The sequence below is a fragment of the Erythrolamprus reginae genome, chromosome 1 (genome assembly GCF_031021105.1).
Source record: "Erythrolamprus reginae isolate rEryReg1 chromosome 1, rEryReg1.hap1, whole genome shotgun sequence".
Classification (NCBI taxonomy): Eukaryota; Metazoa; Chordata; class Lepidosauria; order Squamata; family Dipsadidae; genus Erythrolamprus; species Erythrolamprus reginae.
In genome coordinates this window covers 356,496,379-356,516,279 of record NC_091950.1, presented here as the reverse complement: position 1 = coordinate 356,516,279, position 19,901 = coordinate 356,496,379, and the positions used below count along the sequence as shown (strand labels likewise).

Genomic DNA, 19,901 nt, shown 5'->3' with positions numbered 1-19,901 from the left:
GTCTAAAAAATAGTTGCGGGACATTTGATGAGATTATTTGAACTCTTTAGTACTTGACAATGATATTTTATTCTTAGGTTTCATGGTTGATATTTGACAATACTTACTGATAATTGTTGTCGTGAAATCGTGTTTTACTTTTGATAATTTCTGATGATCAATATGGAGTAACATAGAGAAACTGAATATGTTTGAAAGTTTGTATGCAATATGGTAATATGTAGTATTTAACTGAAGATGATTTTTTTTATTGTTGATTAAATTAAATCATCTGAGAAGTTCCATTAGGTAAACCTAATATAAATGTTCATCTTATATGATATTTCAGTCTAATATAATTATGGCATTGATCATCAAATATTGGACAAGATAACTTGACCTAAGGCAAAGCTATATTATCCTGGATCCCTTCACATTCACTTTACTGTGCAGAGGGCTGTTACTAGAATGTAATAAATAAAATTCCATTGTCTTGATTTATCAGACAATAGAACATAATTTTCATTCTGGGTTTTGTTTTTAGAAAGTCATACTGCTTGGTCCCCTGGGGACAAAAGAATATTCTTGTCAAAAAGAATTGTGGAAACATCCATAATTTAGTACTTGGGCACAGATAACGATTTACACACCACTGCTTGATAAACACCTATCAAGGTTGAATATGATAACACACTGTCCTCTCTGGCCCTTGTAAGCAATAAATAAAAATAGTCTGCCCTAATGCAGTTCTCACTTTTGTATGTGTGATTTTTTTCTCTCTTTTAGGAAGCCAAACAATGAATTCACTGCAGAGATGACAAAGGTATGAAGATATAAAGATAGGATTGGTAACCCGAGGGTGTAGAATGTGTGTGATCTCCAAACTTTTCAATAATGGAGTGCTTTTTGAGTCAACAAATACATAAAACCCATACCTGAAGAGCAATTTAAACTTTTAGATTAATTTAAGTTAGATGATAAAAAAATAATAAGTCTTAAACTGCACCCAAAATTGCAGAGGAAAAGAAACACCTAAAAAATCATTGGCCGTTGAACACCAAAATGTTGCCGCACTCCAATAGAAATAGCCATACCACCTTTGTACACTAATTGATCTCTAAGGTCTGGAGATAACCATCTTCCTTTGGGCCATTTCCTAGAGATGAAGATTTTTTTTATTTTAAATGAAAGACATCTATTATTGATGTTCTATGATTCAAACAGAATTGAAAAGCAGCGCTGGGCCTGAACTCTCTTGCAAGCCATAGCAGTCACCCTGTATTTAGAAATGTAGAAACAAGGCTAGCATTAGATTTTATATTGGGGAAGTGATGGTTTTATTTTAATATTGAAGCAATTGACATTCATGCTGAGGCCTTTGGCATATAAAGAATTTCTGCCTTCCTTAGGTCTGCATGGATTTCAATCTAAGTGCCATTGTTATTAGAAGTACAGTTAGTTTGTCACTAGTGAATAAGTCTTTTAAGTGGTGACATCGCAATTACAGTCACAGAATCTCATCTAGTGCCTATTTTTATGTTATCTCAGTGCCACCTTAATATTTCCTGATATGTTAAAGCCTTATTCCAAGGTGGATCTTGGTTATGCTGAGTTTATATATTAGACATTGTAATCATATCATGATTTTTATTTTTATTTTTATTTTTATTTTTATTTTTATTTTTATTTTTATTTTTATTTTTATTTTTATTTTTATTTTTATTTTTATTTTTATTTTTATTTTTATTTTTATTTTTATTTTTATTTTTATTTTTATTTTTATTTTTATTTTTATTTTTATTTTTATTTTTATTTTTATTTTTATTTTTATTTTTATTTATCAGAGGGAATTAAGCAAAAATGACACAGTATATTTCTTCATTATCAGTAAAATGAAATACTGTACAGTGTTTAAAGTTTGCCTCTTTGGCAGTATTGAAAAACAAGACTATCATTGCTATCCTTTCTTCTGTTTGAAATCTCATTTTCCTATTCTCTTGAGAGGAACAGGTCAGACTATTTGTTTTGCATTTAATGCCAGCACTGTAACACTCAGGATCAATGAAAAAGGAGCTGTAGCACTTCACTATTTTATTCTTTTAAATCTTAGGTTGCCCTGAAAAATAGATTGCCTAATTGTCCCTGTGACACCATGCTATTTAACACCAACGTCAAAAGGCTGCTTCAAATTTATACCAAGTAAAGTTCAACCATTTTTATCAACTGTGGAAGCATTGCAGCCTCCTGAGATAGAGAGGTTAAATAGCTTGTTTAAGACCAACTAGACACAGGGGTCTCCAACCTTGGCAACTTTAAGCCAGGAGGACTTCAACTCCCAGAATTCCCCAACCAATATTCAAAGCATGATTTTATATTTTTAAACTTTTTTAAGCATTGACGCTAGAAAGGAAGTAAATGCTCTTCCTTAAGATAGGTTCTGAAAATCTAATTGATGCTGGGAGGGAGTCATCCTCCATTCGCATTGTGGGTGGCCCTCATTTTATTTTCACATCTCAAGTTACTAAAAATAAGGCCAGACCAGAATTTGCAACAATATTGTAGTCCCTTTTTTGAGGGGAAGGGGAGAGTTACTTTATAAATGAACACAATGGTGGACAGGTTCGACACATTCCTGAAGGGCATATTTTTCACAATCTTATTATCCACAGTTATGGATAATGATTGAAATGTGTGTCCCGTGAATAATTACAGCTATCTGGTCTCACCCACATTTATTTTTTCCTTGTTTTATTCAGTCTGGATAGTAACATTTAAAAAAAACAATAGTAACCCAAACATGATCAGGACCCAAAATACAAACCAAAAACAAAAATAAAGACACCTTAGAAGCTCATCCATCAGTCCCCAAAGCTTGGAAGAACAACCAAATCTTCAAGGTTTCGGCCAGCAGGGAGGTGACACAGAGCTGGGTCCAGGAGATTGTCAACGCTTCTTTGAGGAGGGGGTCCTTTCCGGATCCCTACAAGGAGGCACTCTCTGGACTCAGCCATTCTTAACAACTATCGGCCAGTCTCCAACCTTCCCTTCATGGGGAAGGTTGTTGAGAAAGTGGTGGCGCTCCAGCTCCAGCAGTCCTTGGAAGAAGCCGATTATCTAGGCTCTCAACAGTCAGGATTCAGGCTCAGCTACAGCACGGAAACCGCTTTGGTCACAAATGATGGATGATCTCTGGCAGGCTCGGGACAGGAGTTTATCCTCTGTCCTGGTGCTTCTCAACTTTTCAGCAGCTTTCGATATCATCAACCATAGTATCCTTCTGCGCCGGCTGGAGGGGTTGGTAGTGGGAGGCACTGCTCTTCAGTGGTTCTCCTCCTACCTCTCTGTCTTTTGCAATCGGTGTTAGTGGGGGGTTAGAGGTCGACCCCTAGGTTCCTCCCTTGTGGAGTTCCTCAGGGGTCAGTCCTCTCCCCCCTGCTATTTAACATCTACATGAAACCGCTGGGTGAGATCATCCAAGGGCATGGGGTGAGGTATCATCAGTACGCGGATGATACCCAGTTGTACATCTCCACCCCATGTCCAGTCAACGAAGCAGTGGATGTGATGTGCCAGTGCCTGGAGGTGTTGGGATCTGGATGGGTGTCAACAGACTCAAACTGAACCCTGATAAGACGGAGTGGCTGTGGGTTTTGCCTCCCAATCTGCATTGGTTGCCGATCAGTTTCCAGTCACAATTCAAAGTGTTGGTTATGACCTATAAAGCCCTTCATGGCATCAGACCAGAATATCTCCGGGACCACCTTCTGCCGCACGAATCCCAGCGACCAGTTAGGTCCCACAGAGTTGGCCTTCTCCGGATCCTGTCGACTAAACAGAGATCAGAATTGCCCCCACCCTGCTTCGAGGGAAGTTTCTACCTGGATCGGACTCTCCCCATCGGATGTTCGATTTCATGCGCTCTCTTTGAGAGCTTCAGTACTTTCCTTGAGTGGGCACTCTGGAGACGAACAGGATCCAGGTCAGTCATCCACTATTTGGATGACTTCCTGGTGGCAGGCCCGGTGGGCACGCCCCAATGCCGAGACCTAATGGCGGCATTCGAGGGGCTGTGTTGTTACTTAGGGGTGCCCCTAGCGCCAGAGAAGATGGAAGGGCCATCCTCTAGGATTTCCTTCTTAGGCATAGAGCTAGATTCCTCCACGCAGTCTTGCAGACTGCCTGAGGATAAGCTGGGGAAGATACGGCTCAAACTGGAGGAGGTGTCTGGCCTCAAGAATGTGACCCTCAAACAACTCCAGGAGCTCACAGGACTGCTTAACTTCGCATGCCGGGTAATCGCTCCTGGTAGGGCGTTTTTACGCAGACTGTATTCTTCCATGCAGGGATTGAGCTCGCCCCACCATCGTGTGCGGCTCAAGGCAGGGGCCAGAGAAGACTTGCAAGTATGGCAGACATTCCTGGCCTGCTTTAACGGGATTTCCTTCTGGCGGCAAGATTTGCTTCTCCAAGCAGACTTGCAATTGCACTCTGACGCCTCGGGTTCCCTTGGCTTCGGGGTGATGCTAGGAGGTAGGTGGTGCCATTCCTTGTGGCCAGCCGAGTGGGCGGCAGCTGGTATTTGTAGGGATCTCACATTTTTGGAATTTTTTCCCTTAGTGGTAGCAGTCGAACTCTGGGAAGGTCAGCTCGCCAATTGGGTGGTTCATTTCTGGTGTGACAACTTGGCAGTTGTCCACGTGGTAAATTCGTTGTCCTCAAAAAACGAGAGGGTAATGCGCCTGGTTCATTTTTTCGTCAGTAGAGCTTTGGCTCTGAATGCATTGTTTATCGGCACGCCACATGCCTGGATTGGAGAATGGTGCAGCTGACGCTTTATCCCGTGGACAGCTGGCCAGGTTCCGGGCGTTGGTGCCCAGGGCACGGAGCACACCAGACCAGATGCCAGGACATTTGTGGAGCCTGGCGGGGCCGCAGAACCTTGGAGGCAAGAGGTAGATCGGGCCATTGGGCTGTCGATAGCTCCAAGCACCCGGGCTGCATATCACAGGGCAGGTAAGGAATTCTCGGTTTTCAGGGCTAGTAAGGGCTACAGGCAGGTTTGGCCCATACTGGTCGACCAGTTGTTGGAGCACTGTGTGCTGTTACATTAACGCGGTCTGAATGTGAAAACTATTAGGGATAAATTAGCAGGTATGGCGTTTATCGCCAAGGCTCATGGGTTCCCTGACACGTGTAATGATTTCTGTGTCAGGAGGATGTTGGATGGGTGGTCACAGGAACGGCCGCCCCCAGCGGCCGATACCCGGCAGCCATTATCCATATCGCAGCTGTCGGCCTTAAGCCACACGTGGGTCAGGCTGTGCACTTCACATTATGAAGCCTGCCTTTTCATGCGACAGCGACCACACTCTTCTTTGGGGCCTTTAGGGTTAGTGAGGTTCTGGCCAGTTCTGTAAGGGGCACTAGCCTGCGCGCGCTCCAGTGGAGCAATGTGCAGATTCGATCTACTGGGGTCTCCATCCGCCTGCGCCGGTCCAAAACGGACCAGTATGGTCGCGGCGCAGAGATTGCTTTGGCACCAACAACGGACGGTGCCGTTTGCCCGGTGGCGGCTTTGGCCGCCTTCCGCGCCTTTTGAGGGGAAACCCCGGGTTATTTCTTTTGTCACGGTAGTGGAGCTCCCCTGACTAAGTACCAATTCTGGGCCATTACAACCCGGGCCCTAGAGCAAGTTGGTGCGGACCCCTCCAGGTTCGGCACACATGCCTTTCGTATAGGCGCCGCTACTGTGGCTGCCGCTGCTGGTTTTGCGGATCACCACATCATGGCCATCGGCCGTTGGAGGTCCGCGGCCTTCCATTCATACGTTACCCCCCCAATAGGGACCCGTGTATTGGCCATTTTAATTGTTTTGTTTGTTGTTTCAGCCGTTGCTGGTTCCCGGCCCGTGGTTTGGCTCTTTGCCACAGTTTCGTGTTCTGGGCCAGCTGTTTTGCTGCGAGGTCTCCTGTCGGGTCGCAGCTTTCCCTGGGTGCGAAGATGGACATCATCTGGATGGGCCGCAGGGAACTGCAATGGGAGGGGCTCCGCCCCCTGTTTTTTGATCGGTGTTGAGCCGAGAGAGCTCCCGAGTTTCTGGTGATCCACCTCGGGGGCAATGACCTCGGTGTTTTGAGTGGTTTGGCGGTGAGCATCCAGGCTCACGAGGACTTGCGGGCCATCGCTACCGCATATCCAGGCACACATATTGTGTGGTCTGAGATTCTCCCCAGACTGGTCTGGCGGAATGCTGTCTCCCCCAAAGCCATTAACAAGGCCAGGTTGAGGGTCAACCAGGCCATTGGGAAAGTGGTTAAGGAGTTGGGTGTGTGTGTAGTGAAGCATCCCTTTATAAAATTTGGAACCCCCTGGCTCTACCGGGCCAACGGCGTTCACCTCTCAGATGAGGGGAACGCCATTTTCCTGTCGGACCTGCAGAGGTGCCTCCAGAAATTAGTTTAGGAGGCTGGGTGGGGGTCGAGGGGGGGCCAAGATTGAGATCTGACCCCCCCTCCGTGGCAGGTTAGGGGCGGAAATGGGCAATTAGAAGCAACTGCGCATGCTCCTTTTGGGCATCCTTAAAGGGTGATGGACCGCCTCTCTCCAGGAACTAGAGGTTCGAGCAACGTCGGGGATTGGAGAGAGGATGTCCATGGGAATCACCGGATCCAATTTCCCACGGGGATTGGAGGGTGAACGAAGGGGCGTGGCTTGGATCCAGGTGATGGTGGTACCTTCACCTGGTTCAGCAAGGAGTTCTTGCCCAATGTTGCCAAGGAATTTTATGGTAGGGATTTCCGCCCCATTAGTTTGGCTCTGCAGGTCCTTAGTTTGTTTTGAATTAAATATTCAAATTTACGTATTTAAATTTATTTAAAGTTATTTAAATTTAGGCTAATTAATAAATGACCCTTAATTAATCCACAATATATGTCTCAGCGTCTTTACTCCACCTCCGGGGGGCAATGGTGAGCTGTTTGGTGTTTAACCAGCATTGAAGGGCTCGTCAGCTGCAGATCTCAAAGAAAGGGATTATACTCAAGAGCATTGCAGGTTTATTGATGTTCTTCTGTCACATTCTACTTCCTCCTTGCTCCTTAAATCTGGCACTGTCTCCTCACGGATCGCTGCGACCTGCCCTCATCCTTGAAACTTTGTTGAAAACTTGCCATTTCACAAAGCTTTCATAAAATAACATCTTTCCTTTTTTTGTTCTTTAGCTGATTGCTGGTATAGTGCAGTCTTTTTTTTAAAAAAAATTCATGCGCTTACAAAATGGCTTGGGGCAATTTGAAGTTTCGACATGGGATGCCGCGAAATGGAATTTAATTAGATAAATAAGAAAGACGTGAAGGATCGGATAATAGGACTGTTTTTGTCACTGTCAGGCTTCTGAGGTTGGTTGCGCAATGTTGCCTGTTGTCAATGGCTAGAAACATAATGAATGAATAATAATGCGGTGTCTCATGCTAACTGATTTCTTGTGGCTGATTTTTTTATACATGCAAATGTTTTTTTTGATGCAGGATATGCTCGTCTTGGACCCAGACAACTATGAAAGAGTCTTCTTAAGATATGCTTATCAGGTTTGTTGAATGGAAATAAAAATGTAAATCAACAAAGCTTGTCGAATTGAGAAAGGGAACTTTCCCATCTTGCTGTTAATCCATGCTTCAGCCATGCAGATCTCAAGGGTATCTCTCAAAATGCTATTGATTTGCTAGTTCTTATGACAAATCAGACAAGGGACCCGGCTAACACAATAGATGGTTTGGAGTTGATTGCTTGTGGGGAGAAAGATGTTCCTCAAACAAGCAATTAACCGTAACCCTTGGCTGCAAATAGATGTGGCTTCCTGGATCATATTTTAGTCTATCAGAATTACTTCCACTTTGTACTTTCCACATTTGGAGAGCAGGCATCAGTCAATGTTTGGGTAATTGATTTGCATTCTTTCTGAGCCAAGCTGCATGTGGTCACAGGAGATGCTCTTAATGGCTTAATAAACTGCTATAAAAGACTCCTTGACTTAGTCTAGAGAAAAATTGCTGCCAAAAGCCTCTGTACAATAGACCTCTCATAGCTAATAGTTGTATCAGCACATAAAAGGTGAAAACAACAGTGCTGACTGTGGAAGGTGCAGACCGTTTGTCTCTAGGAGCAGTCAGGGCAAGGAAGGAAAACGATAGCAGTTTCCTGAGCCAAACAAGTACCAGTACTTGCTGGAAGACAAATACCTCCAGCTTATATAGAATCGAATCGAATAGAATAGAATAGAATAGAGTAGAGTAGAGTAGAGTAGAGTAGAATAGAATAGAATAGAATAGAATAGAATAGAATAGAATAGAATAGAATAGAATAGAATAGAACAGAATTTTATTGGCCAAGTGTGATTGGACACACAATTTGTCTTGGTGCATATGCTCTCAGCGTACATAAAACAAAATATACATTTGTCAAGAATCATGTGGTACGACACTTAATGGTTGTGATAGGGGTTAAATAAGCAATGAAGAAACAATATTAATAAAAATCTTAGGATATAAGCAACAAGTTACAGTCGTACAGTCAACATGGCAGAAAATGGGTGATAGGAATGATGAGAAAAACTAGTAGAATAGAAGTGCAGATTTAGTAGAAAGTCTGACAGTGTTGAGGGAATTATTTGTTTAGTAGAGTGATGGCGTTAGGAAAAAAACTGTTCTTGTGTCTAGTTGTCTTGGTGTGCAGTGCTCTGTAGCGACGTTTTGAGGGTAGGAGTTGAAACAGTTTGTGTCCAGGATGTGAGGGGTCAATAAATATTTTCCCTGCCCTCTTTTTGACTCGCGCAGTATACAGGTCCTCAATGGAAGGCAGGTTGGCAGCATATATGCATATATGCATTTTATATTATTGCCTGAGCACAAAGCAAAAAGCACCAGCCTGAAGATGATGAGTGGGACCTCATCGCAACATCGCCAGGATTCTCTGAAACATCCCCGGAAGAAACCTGAATATGCCAAGACCTACATATATAAAGCCGCTCCCACAATATTAAGCCATGCCGACAGAGTGTTAGTTTAAAAAAAAATGGAACTCACCCCTTGGAAGGATTATATATTTTTTCCCATTGAATCATCTGGTACACCAAATATGGGATATAGCAAACTGCTTCCTTTTGCAGAAGGGTGGAAGTCTTCTCCTTGGCCTCTTCCTTTGCTTTTCAGATTTGCTGCTATGTCCTGCCCTTAAGGAAGAAAAAGAAACTAGATGGGATATTCAGTCTGGCTGAATTTTCCAGCTTTATATGAGAAATCCACTTCTTAAGCATTTGTTACTAAAATTAGCTGATTATTTGCCTATAGAACACGATAAAGAAAACGCCTCTGTCTCTCTCTGTATTTCCCAATAATAAATGAATCAAGGGAATTTAGAGAAGGAACAATATCTTCAAATTAGCACATAAGTAAATGATGAAATCTAGATTTTTGTATCTTCTTCTGACATCTGTCAGGTGCAATTCTTTCTTGCATTTTTAAAATGTGCTATCTGGAACACTGCAAAAAATAAACCACCAAACAACTAATGAAGCCTAGAAAAAAAGTGGGGGGCAGGATAGAAAGAGGGACAAAAGAAAATGAGCTAGTGGGAAAGGCTGCAAATTATCCCAAATAAATAAAAATGATTTCCATAGATGTAAAATTAAGAACTGATGTGAGAAATAAGGCAAAAGGATTCCTAGGCTTCAACTGCTGAGATGTTCTGCGTGGAATGGACAGCGACCTTAGACTGTAACTCCTTTAGTTAAGTGGCTATAGTAATAAGACAAGTTTCCAAGGAATCTTAGCACTCATAAACTTTTTTTTATTTGTTTGTATGTTTGTTCTGCATTAGAACTCCTATTTAGATGCTTCACAGTTACAAAGGATTCTGAATGATGTTCTCCTAAAAGGTAAAGTTCATAGTTTATGTCAGGGGTGGGCTACTGCCCAGACCGGGGGGGGGGGGGGATGCAGCGGGGTAGTAAAAATGGAGCTCCACCCCAGAACACCCAATGTGCATTGAAGGACGTTGAAAGAAAATGCAGGGCGTCCTGCATAAGCCACACCCAGATTGTGGTAGTAAAAATTTTGGTAGCCCTTCACTGGTTTATGTCCAGTTTTAACTATTATCTACATATGATTCTGTCCCCTTACTACTACTACTACTACTACTACTACTACTACTACTACTTCTTCTTCTTCTTCTTCTTCTTCTTCTTCTTCTTCTTGCATTTGGTTCTGTTCAGTTGCTGTTTTTTCAGTAAGAGGCATAACTGGTACATTGAGCCATATTAACTTTGTTTACTCACTACTGTGGGGACAAAGACTGCAAACCATCAGCTAAGTGAGAATAACTGAGCTCCTATTAAGCTGTGCCTGGGTCTCAGTAGGACTTTGGGTTCCAATTTGCTTAGCAAAAGGAATATCTGAACATTAGAATTCAAGAGTCAGAATAACCAAGTTAGACGGGACATTGGAGGTCTTCTAGTCTAAGTCTCCTGTTCTAGCAAGAGACTCTATACCCAGTAATGGCCTATTTTGTGGGTGGTGGCTTGATGGTTATGTTACTAGGTAGGAGTGGCTTGCCAGTCATGTGACCAGATGGGAGTGGCTTGAATGATCATCATCGTTCAAGTGAACTGTTAAGTCCTTGACTTACAACTCACCATTGTTGCTCGCTGAGGTAACAATTTGCTTTGCGTTTCCCACGCTCTCCTTCCTGAGTTGCCCCACCCCGCCTCAGGCTGGGTAGCTAGGCAAATGGGTGGCCGATCAGCTGTTTAGAAAAAAGAAGCTGTTGGTTTTTTCCTCTTTCTTCCTTCCTGGATTCAGGAGGTGGCTGTGTGGGGCTGGAGGGGAGCCGGGCAGGAGAAAGGTAAGCTCATCTGAGGCCAGGAAGGAGGAAAGAGGAAAAAAGCAAGGAGTTCAGATGCAGCAGCAGCAGAAGGGAAAAAAAGGAGAGCTGAGCCAAGACCGGTAATCCAGGAAGTGACTGTCACTGGTCAGCTGGAGCTGTGCATGCAGCTTCATTTCCGTGAGTGGAACTGCGTTCCACTCCGTCCTGCCTGCTACCCACCCATCTATACCATTTCAGACAAATGGTTGTCCAATCTCTTCTTAATAACTTCCAGTGTTAGAGCATTTTGGCTGTGTATTGGCATTGTATTGGCAGTTCAATGGCAGTTGTGCCATTGTATTGGCAGTTCAGTGTTGGCAAATACTTCAAAAGAAAAGGATTTAGGGGTAGTGATTTCTGACAGTCTCAAAATGGGTGAACAGTGCAGTCAGGCGGTAGGGAAAGCAAGTAGGATGCTTGGCTGCATAGCTAGAGGTATAACAAGCAGGAAGAGGGAGATTATGATCCCACTATATAGAATGATGGTGAGACCACATTTGGAATACTGTGTTCAGTTCTGGAGACCTCACCTACAAAAAGATATTGACAAAATTGAACGGGTCCAAAGACGGGCTACAAGAATGGTGGAAGGTCTTAAGCATAAAACGTTTCAGGAAAGACTTAATGAACTCAATCTGTATAGTCTGGAGGACAGAAGGAAAAGGGGGGACATGATCGAAACATTTAAATATGTTAAAGGGTTAAATAAGGTCCAGGAGGGAAGTGTTTTTAATAGGAAAGTGAACACAAGAACAAGGGGACACAATCTGAAGTTAGTTGGGGGAAAGATCAAAAGCAACATGAGAAAATATTATTTTACTGAAAGAGTAGTAGATCCTTGGAACAAACTTCCAGCAGATGTGGTAGATAAATCCACAGTAACTGAATTTAAACATGCCTGGGATAAACATATATCCATCCTAAGATAAAATACAGAAAATAGTATAAGGGCAGACTAGATGGACCATGAGGTCTTTTTCTGCCGTCAGACTTCTATGTTTCTATGTTTCATTTACAACTTCCGGAGGCAAGTTGTTCTACTCATTAATTGTTCTCACTGTTACAAAATTTCTCCTTTAACTCTAGGTTATTTCTCTCCTTGGTTGGTTTCCATCAATTGCTTCTTGTCTTGCCTTCTGGTGCTTTGGAAAATAGGTTGACCTCCCTCTTCTTTTTTGTAGCCCCTCAAATATTGAAACACTGCCATCATGTCACCCCTGTTTTTTCTTTTTCCTAGACTAAACAAACTTAATTGCTGCAACATTTCTTCATATGCTTTAGCCTCCAGCCTCCTAATAATCTTAGTTGCTCTTTTCTTCACTCTACATGTTTTTTTTGTAATATGGTCACCAAATCTCAATGCAATATTCCAAGTATGGTCATAATTAGGCTTTATTGATTAGCACTAAAACTTTCCAGCTTCCCAAATTCCTCCCATCAATCCTTTCCAGATTCCTTTACTTCCAGCATTTGATACAGGTGAAAAAGAAAAAAACAAATAATTCTCCTTAGGAGGCCTAACTATAACATCCTTCTTTTGATTATACATATTGTATATATTGATTGTAACTGGTTCACCTGAATAAGGTGCTTTGCCTAATACGGGTACATCAGCCAATAAGGCATCAAATCAGAGGTGATCTGCTTGCCTTTGATGAAAGTGGCTTCTGTTAATCTTTATTCAGCACTTTTAAAAAGCAAATCAAATTTCAGCCACTGTTCTGCAAGTAAGAACTGGGGCATTGTGATATTTCACATAAGAGCTTTGAAGAAGTTCTCCACTTGAACCTTCACCATAAGAAAACCTGCACAACGTCTGCACAATCCTAATTTGAAATGAAGATATTTCGCAAATGATATACCATATTTTTGGAGCATAAGACGCACCTTAGTTTTGGGGAAAATAGGGAAAATAATGTACCTATCAGATATTCATCTGGTTAGCGTTCTTAGTCTGGTCAGCTTTAGCACATCATTTTATCCCCTGGTTAGGACTGAAATAAAAATCTTCTTCGAAGGGAGTAGGAATGGAAACAAGCCTTCAAAAACTTAGGGTTGGAAAAAACTTACTGTCAAGGGAGTAGGAATAAAAAAATGCTGCAAGCTGGGGGGATCGTTAGCACATCATTAGGGCTGAAAAACCTTTTCAGAGGGAGTAGAAATGAAAACAAACTTGCAAAGATTTAGGGTTGGAAAAAAACTTATTATTCGGAGGAAGTAGGAAGTGGGGGGAAGATTGTTAGCACTTCAGTAGGGCTGGGAAAAAAGCTTCAGAAAAGTAGATTCAGAGTATAAGATGCACCCAAATTTTGGGGCCTCCTTTAGGGAGGAAAAAGGTCCAAAAAATATGGTAGATCTTTAGAAGTCCCTGGACTTCTTGAAAATCTGAAAGATTTATTTGCTCTGATCTAACTTTAGCTGGCTCCGATATTATCTAGCAATCCTAATGTGCTGGCTCATCCAGGATTTTGCTGATTAACAATTATTCCAGGTCCAGAGTCCCTTCCAAAGGAATGTTGCTATAACCCTTATGCATTTATATGTTTTATTTTAATTCTTTTTATTGTCTTGCTTGTTTATGACAGATTGCTTTATTGAAATGTGTATTATTCTTTTTTCTGTGCATAGCTTAAAATAACAATAGGAAGAATTTAATATTCTGCATTTTAACTTAAGGGGTTACCAGATGCTACTTTGCAATTTCTTCTATCTCACTAATTAAGATTTACACAGTGAATATTGACTTTAGATTTGTGAATTTTACATTATTTATTGAGTTTCAATCTTTTTAACCCTGAAAAAATGAGCTAGAAATGTATTCAATATTAAACAAACATGCCCACAACATTAGTGTAAAAAATTATATTTCTGACTGTCATAGAAATGGATAGAGATTGATAGATGATAGATAGATAGATGATAGGTAGGTAGTTAGGTAGATTTATACTAGCCAGAGAGTTTTCATACATAAATATTTCCTTTTTTGTCTGTTGATGGAGATTCTCAGTCATCCAGTTCATGGTTGTGCCAAAGGTACTTCCCTCAAGAGGCAATTGGACTTTCTTATTTTTCTTTGAAGATGTTTCCCTTCTCATCCAAGAAGTGTCTTCAGCTCTGACTGCATGGTGGGGGATGGAAGGATTTATATTCCTTGCAGCCAGTTGGTCATTTGCATTCTTTTAGCAGATTGTTAAAGTCACCTGAAGGTTTATCTGTGTCTTCAGGGTCAGCTAAATGGTGCAAATGTTGGAAATGTTGAAAGAACTGTGTTGAAGGTTTGAGATAGATGAGGTTGTATCTCCCCCCCCCCCCCGAGAGAAGGAGGGACTGTTCAGTTTTGACATAGATGGCCTCTTTAACCCTGCTTTCAAACCATGATCCACTTTGTCCAAAATATGCACTTTGTTGTCCTCAAAAAAATGGCCTGTGTCTTTTAGATGTAGATGGATTGCGGAATCTATTTATTTATTTATTTATTTATTTATTTTGTCCAATGCACAATACATATTGAAGAGGATAGACATGAGTTATTATATATAAAGAAAGGATATAAAAGTCCAATACACAATGAGGGTTTTAGTGGGTATATATCAATATACACATAGTAAAATACATGATGAAGGTTATAGAGGAGATACTCATAGTAAAATATATCTAAGAAATAATAGAAAAGAAGATATAGGAATAGAATATATCAATGAAAGAATAGAAGAAGAGATATAGCAATAGAGGAAAGGTATATAGGAGATATAGGAGAGCAATAGGACAGGGGACGGAAGGCACTCTAGTGCACTTGTACTCGCCCCTTACTGACCTCTTAGGAATCTGGATAGGTCAACCGTAGATAATCTAAGGGTAAAGTGTTGGGGGTTTGGGGATGACACTATGGAGTCCGGTAATGAGTTCCACGCTTCGACAACTCGGTTACTGAAGTCATATTTTTTACTGTCAAGTTTGGAGCGGTTAATATTAAGTTTAAATCTGTTGTGTGCTCTTGTGTTGTTGTGGTTGAAGCTGAAGTAGTCGCCAACAGGCAGGACGTTGCAGCATATGATCTTGTGGGCAATACTTAGATCTTGTTTAAGGCGTCTTAGTTCTAAACTTTCTAGGCCCAGGATTGAAAGTCTAGTCTCATAGGGTATTCATGATGTATTTGTTCTTCTATTTTGTGCCATATTTTATGAAGTGGTTGTTTAATTTCCCTAATCTAAAGATCTGCACACATCTCACTGTGTTGTACTGCATATACCACTTTGCTCCTTTTCTGTCTGGGTGTTTTATCCTTGGGGCGGACAAGTCACACTGGTAAACCTTAGTGGCAAACTACTTAAAAGTCTTGCCTCTTTCTCTATAATATTTAGATCTAGGGGTAAAAAAGTGAAGCTGATAAATGAAAAATGTCCTAAATAATATTATTTCTGATTTATGGATGACCTTTACATTAGAGTAATTTTTTAAAAAAAAAGTGCCTTGCATTTGTTCTATGTATCTTTTTAAATTGCATTTTCATTGTCGTGTCTGATTACAAAATATTTGAGAAGTTAAGAGAGAACTGTTTAAAAAAAACCTGTCTTCCTGTTTCAGCTTTAAAATGTAGGGTAAGGCTGGCAAAAGTTGGGGGAGACCGTGCTATATGGAAGGCTGTGAAAAAAGTGATGGATCCATGTCTAGACCTTTATATCTTGTTATTTTAGAGCTTGTATCCTTCTGTTCTGTTATCATCTCATCCACCTTTTGTATCATGCCAAAGGTAGAATATGACTGTTGTGCCTTTCTCCCCCCCCCCCTCAAATCTATTCCTGCTGTCGGGAAAGCTGTTTTATATGTATTAAAATCATACTCTTTGTCAAGCTCTCTGTGATACATAAGGCATAATCCAGCTCTTTCCCGTATGCTCATGTGTTTCACAAAATGCTGTGAGCAACAATCACGTTGGACTCCCAATTTTCCTGGTTTCAAGGTAAGCCATTTCAGTGGTGGTGTGGCTTCTAAGCTCTCATTGTTGATGTATGTTGCTTTTTTTATTTCTCTGCTTATAGATCCAATGACTGGCCTGGGAACTGGAGATGGATTCAGCTTTGATTCATGCAAAAGCCTTTTAGCTCTGATGGATGTATCTTTTCAACAAATGCAATAAACCTTCCTTATGTTTCCCCTTCCTTGCTTTGAGTTATAGCTGAGTTTCCCATTGCGTAAGTCCTGCAAATAACTACTTACCATAAGATCGGCCAAGTATTTATGAAGAAACACTATGAATTGCTATAATCTTCAGCTTTGGACTTTTCTGTCTGACAGAGATTTTTACATGGAAGGAGAAGATGTCCATACTAATCCTCCCCAAATGTCACCTTTTTCAGCTTCAGAAAGCCCCAATCCCCTCCCCCCCAAAATCCAAAACAAGCAAACAAATAAAAAAAGGATTGTATTTGTTCTAATATATTATAGGGAGAAATTCTCAGTATTTAATCTTCCATCCTATAAGAAAGCTTTCATTAGGGACTAACCACAGATGGATTGGTTGTATATGAATAAAAACATTGATCTAAATTGGGATCCAAACTCACTAATTCACTAATGACACTTTAATCAATCCAATTGTCCTTAACAACATTTCTGTGATTCTGTCTCAGAGAAAAACCATGCACCCCACTCAACCCCCAGCCCAATTTCCTGCTCCACAAAAGAATCCCACTTAAAGTTCCTGGAACAGACGGCCTGTGCTTGAACATGCAGTCAAAAGAAGCCCCAAAGGGTTAGGGCACTGATGGCGAACCTATGGCACAGGTGCCACAGGTGGCACGCGGAGCCATATCTGCTGGCACACAGGCCATTGCCTTAGCTCAGCTCCAACATGCAAGTGCATGCCGGATAGTTGATTTTCGGCTCACACGGAGGTTATGGGAGGGCATAGAGGCCCTCGGGGGAATGGGGGAGGGCACTTTTGTCCTTTCCTGGGAAGCCTCTAGAGCAGTGTTTCTCAACTTTGGCCACTGGAAGATGTGTGGACTTCAACTCCCAGAATACCCCAGCCAGCAGCTGGCTGGGGAATTCTGGAAGTTGAAGTCCACACATCTTCCAGCGGCCAAGGTTGAGAAACACTGCTCTAGAGCCTGGGGAGAGTGAAAAATGGGTCTACTGGGCCTACCAGAAGTTGGGAAATGGGCCATTTCTGGCTTCCAGAGAGCCTCCAGAGGGAGGGGAGGCTGTTTTCACCCTCCCCAGACATTGAATTATGTGCACCCATGGGAAAAAAGGTTCGCCATCACTGGGTTAGGGTGTTCAGACTGGATTGTGGGGAGATGGTCAGATCTGAAGAAGCTTTTTGGGTGAGAAGAGAAACATCTTGCATTGGCTGCCGATCAGTTTCTGGTCACAATTCAAAGTGTTGGTTATGACCTTTAAAGCCCTACATGGCATTGGACCAGAGTACCTCTGGAACTGCCTGCTACCGCATGAATCCCAGCGACCGATAAGGTCTCACAGAGTTGGCCTTCTCCAGGTCCCGTCGACTAAACAATGTCGTTTGGCGGGCCCCAGGGGAAGAGCCTTCTCTGTGGTGGCCCTGGCCCTCTGGAATCAACTCCCCCCAGAGATTACAACTGCCCCCATCCTCCCTGTCTTTCATAAACTACTCAAGACTCACTTATATCGCCAGGCATGGGGGAGTTGAGACAGGCTCTTTTATATTTTGTTTTATGTTTGGTATGAATGTGTTGTGTGGTTTTTTAAATATGATAGGGTTTTATATGTTTTTTAATATTCGATTTGTTCTACTATAATATTGTTTTTATTATTGTTGTGAGCCGCCCCGAGTCTTCGGAGAGGGGCGGCATACAAATCTAATAAATTATTGTTAAATTATCTTCAGAGAAAAAGCAAGGAAGTCCAGTTGCCTTTTGAAAAAGCATTTTTGGGACAACCATGACCTGGATGACTGAGACTCTCCATAGACATTCAGTCAAAGGACATTGCCTCACCATTTAAAAATAGTTTTATTTGATAATTTCCTAAATTTTCAAATTGAAACTGTTTTCCTCTGCCACATATTCTTGTTTTGTACTGGGATGGTACAAAATAGGCCTTGGGAGTCATGTGTGTTATCTGATTTCCAGATCTGCTTTGCTATACTTCTGTGGCTATATCTTAAACCTGCATTTAATCTCCTTTGGAGCGATATCATTTCAGTGCCTGATACTTTTTTCACAAATACTATTAGTAAACCAGATATCCTCCATTCTATACCTGTATGTTTGATTTCTTTTTCCCAAGGGAAGAACACTTTTCTGTTAACTTTCATTCTGTTATTGGCAGCCTGTCCTGTTAATTTAGAAGGCCTGTTTTGAAGTAGGTTCAATTTTCTAACATATTAGCGATCTCATCCAAATGTATGTTGTCTGCAATAGTGATAAGCATTCCCACCCGTTCTTAATCAAAGTGATGTTGAAGAGTACAGGAACCTGTATTGACCCTTGTGGCACTTCAATTGATACCTCATTCTAGTTTGATGAGGAACTACTTATGAGCACTTCTTATTTGAACTAAATCTGCATCTAACCAATTGCCACGAAGCCAAACATAATGGGCTTGGTAATCAGAATGGCATGAAGTTCTTTGAGATGCCTTTCTGAAGTAAAGATATAGTACATTTATAGCATTCCTGCAATGAAAGTGCCAATTTCTGTCCCCCCTCCCCCCCCCCAAAAAAATAGATAAGCTTAGTCTGGCAGGGTTGTTTCTCACAAATCCAAATTAGATTGTTTTCAAGATATTCATAAAGAAATCTCATTATTAAGAATCTTTCAAAGAATCTTAGTATTGCAGTGTTCCCTCGACTTTCGCGGGGGTTGTGTTCTGAGACCACCCACGAAAGTCGAATTTCCGCGAAGTAGAGATGCGGAAGTAAATACACTATTTTTGACTATGGACAGTATCACAAGCCTTCCCTTAACACTTTACACCCCTAAATTACAATTTCCCATTCCCTTAGCAACCATTTAGATTATTACTCACCATGTTTATTTATTAAAGTTTATTAAAAAAATATTTATTAAAGGCGGACGAAAGTTTAGCGATGACATATGATGTCATTGGGCGGGAAAAACTGTGGTATAGGGGAAAAAACAGTGAAGTATTTTTTTAATTAATATTTTTGAAAAACCGTGAAAACTTTTCACGAAGTTCGAACCCGCGAAAATCGAGGGACCACTGTATTACTAGTTTTCTGGATCAGTCTTTTCTGAACAAGTGAGCATTATTTCCCGTCTTCCATTGGCCTGGCATTTATTTTATCAATGTCATGATTTCCAAAAGATAGAATAATAATAATAATATTTCAAACCTTTCATCCATGCAGTGATATTGACAGACTCTTCTTATAAAGTAACGTAGGTGGGTGTGGAAAGTTGCAAGTACATCAGAAGAAGATAAAAGGGCATTGGAAAAGTATCTGAAGGATAATGAAGAAGATACCCTGGAGCTAGTACATCAGGTATGCTTACTGAATACTGAAGAAATCAAACTGACGGACAAGAAACACGAAATAAAAATAGAAAAGAGACATGGCAAGGGAAACCATTATATGATCAGTGCATAAAAATTAGCAGGCAAAGCAGATAACATGAGACCTGGAAATGATTAAGAGCAGGAAACTTAAGGAAAGAGCACAGGAGATAACTACAAACATTGGTATGACTAAGTAGCAACAACACTGAATTAGAATGCCTTGCAAGAAGTACCATTTGCCTGCCAGAAAGAAATGCCAGGACCACAAATTAAAATAATAGAAAATGAATCAGGCAAAGCAGATAACACAAGACCTGGAAATGGTTAAGAGCAGGAAAGTTGAGGAAAGAGGCACAGGAGATAACTACAAACATTGGTATGACTAAGTAGCAACAATACTGTATTAGAATGCCTTGCAAGAAGTACCAATTGCCTGCCAGAAAGAAATGCCAGGACCACAAACTAAAATAATAGAAAATGAAGAAGTACTCTGAGACTTTAAA

General features: G+C 41.2%; 1 protein-coding gene across 1 annotated transcript in view; it reads left to right on the top strand.

The window, feature by feature from the left end:
- Positions 1 to 19,901, top strand: part of LOC139161611 (calpain-13-like) — a 141,420-nt gene that overhangs the window by 104,041 nt on the left and 17,478 nt on the right. Inside the window, exons 13-16 of the mRNA XM_070740987.1 lie at positions 766 to 802; positions 7,506 to 7,565; positions 9,853 to 9,910; positions 15,936 to 16,009. Coding sequence (XP_070597088.1) covers positions 766 to 802; positions 7,506 to 7,565; positions 9,853 to 9,910; positions 15,936 to 16,009 — 229 coding nt within the window. The remainder of the gene's footprint in view (positions 1 to 765; positions 803 to 7,505; positions 7,566 to 9,852; positions 9,911 to 15,935; positions 16,010 to 19,901) is intronic.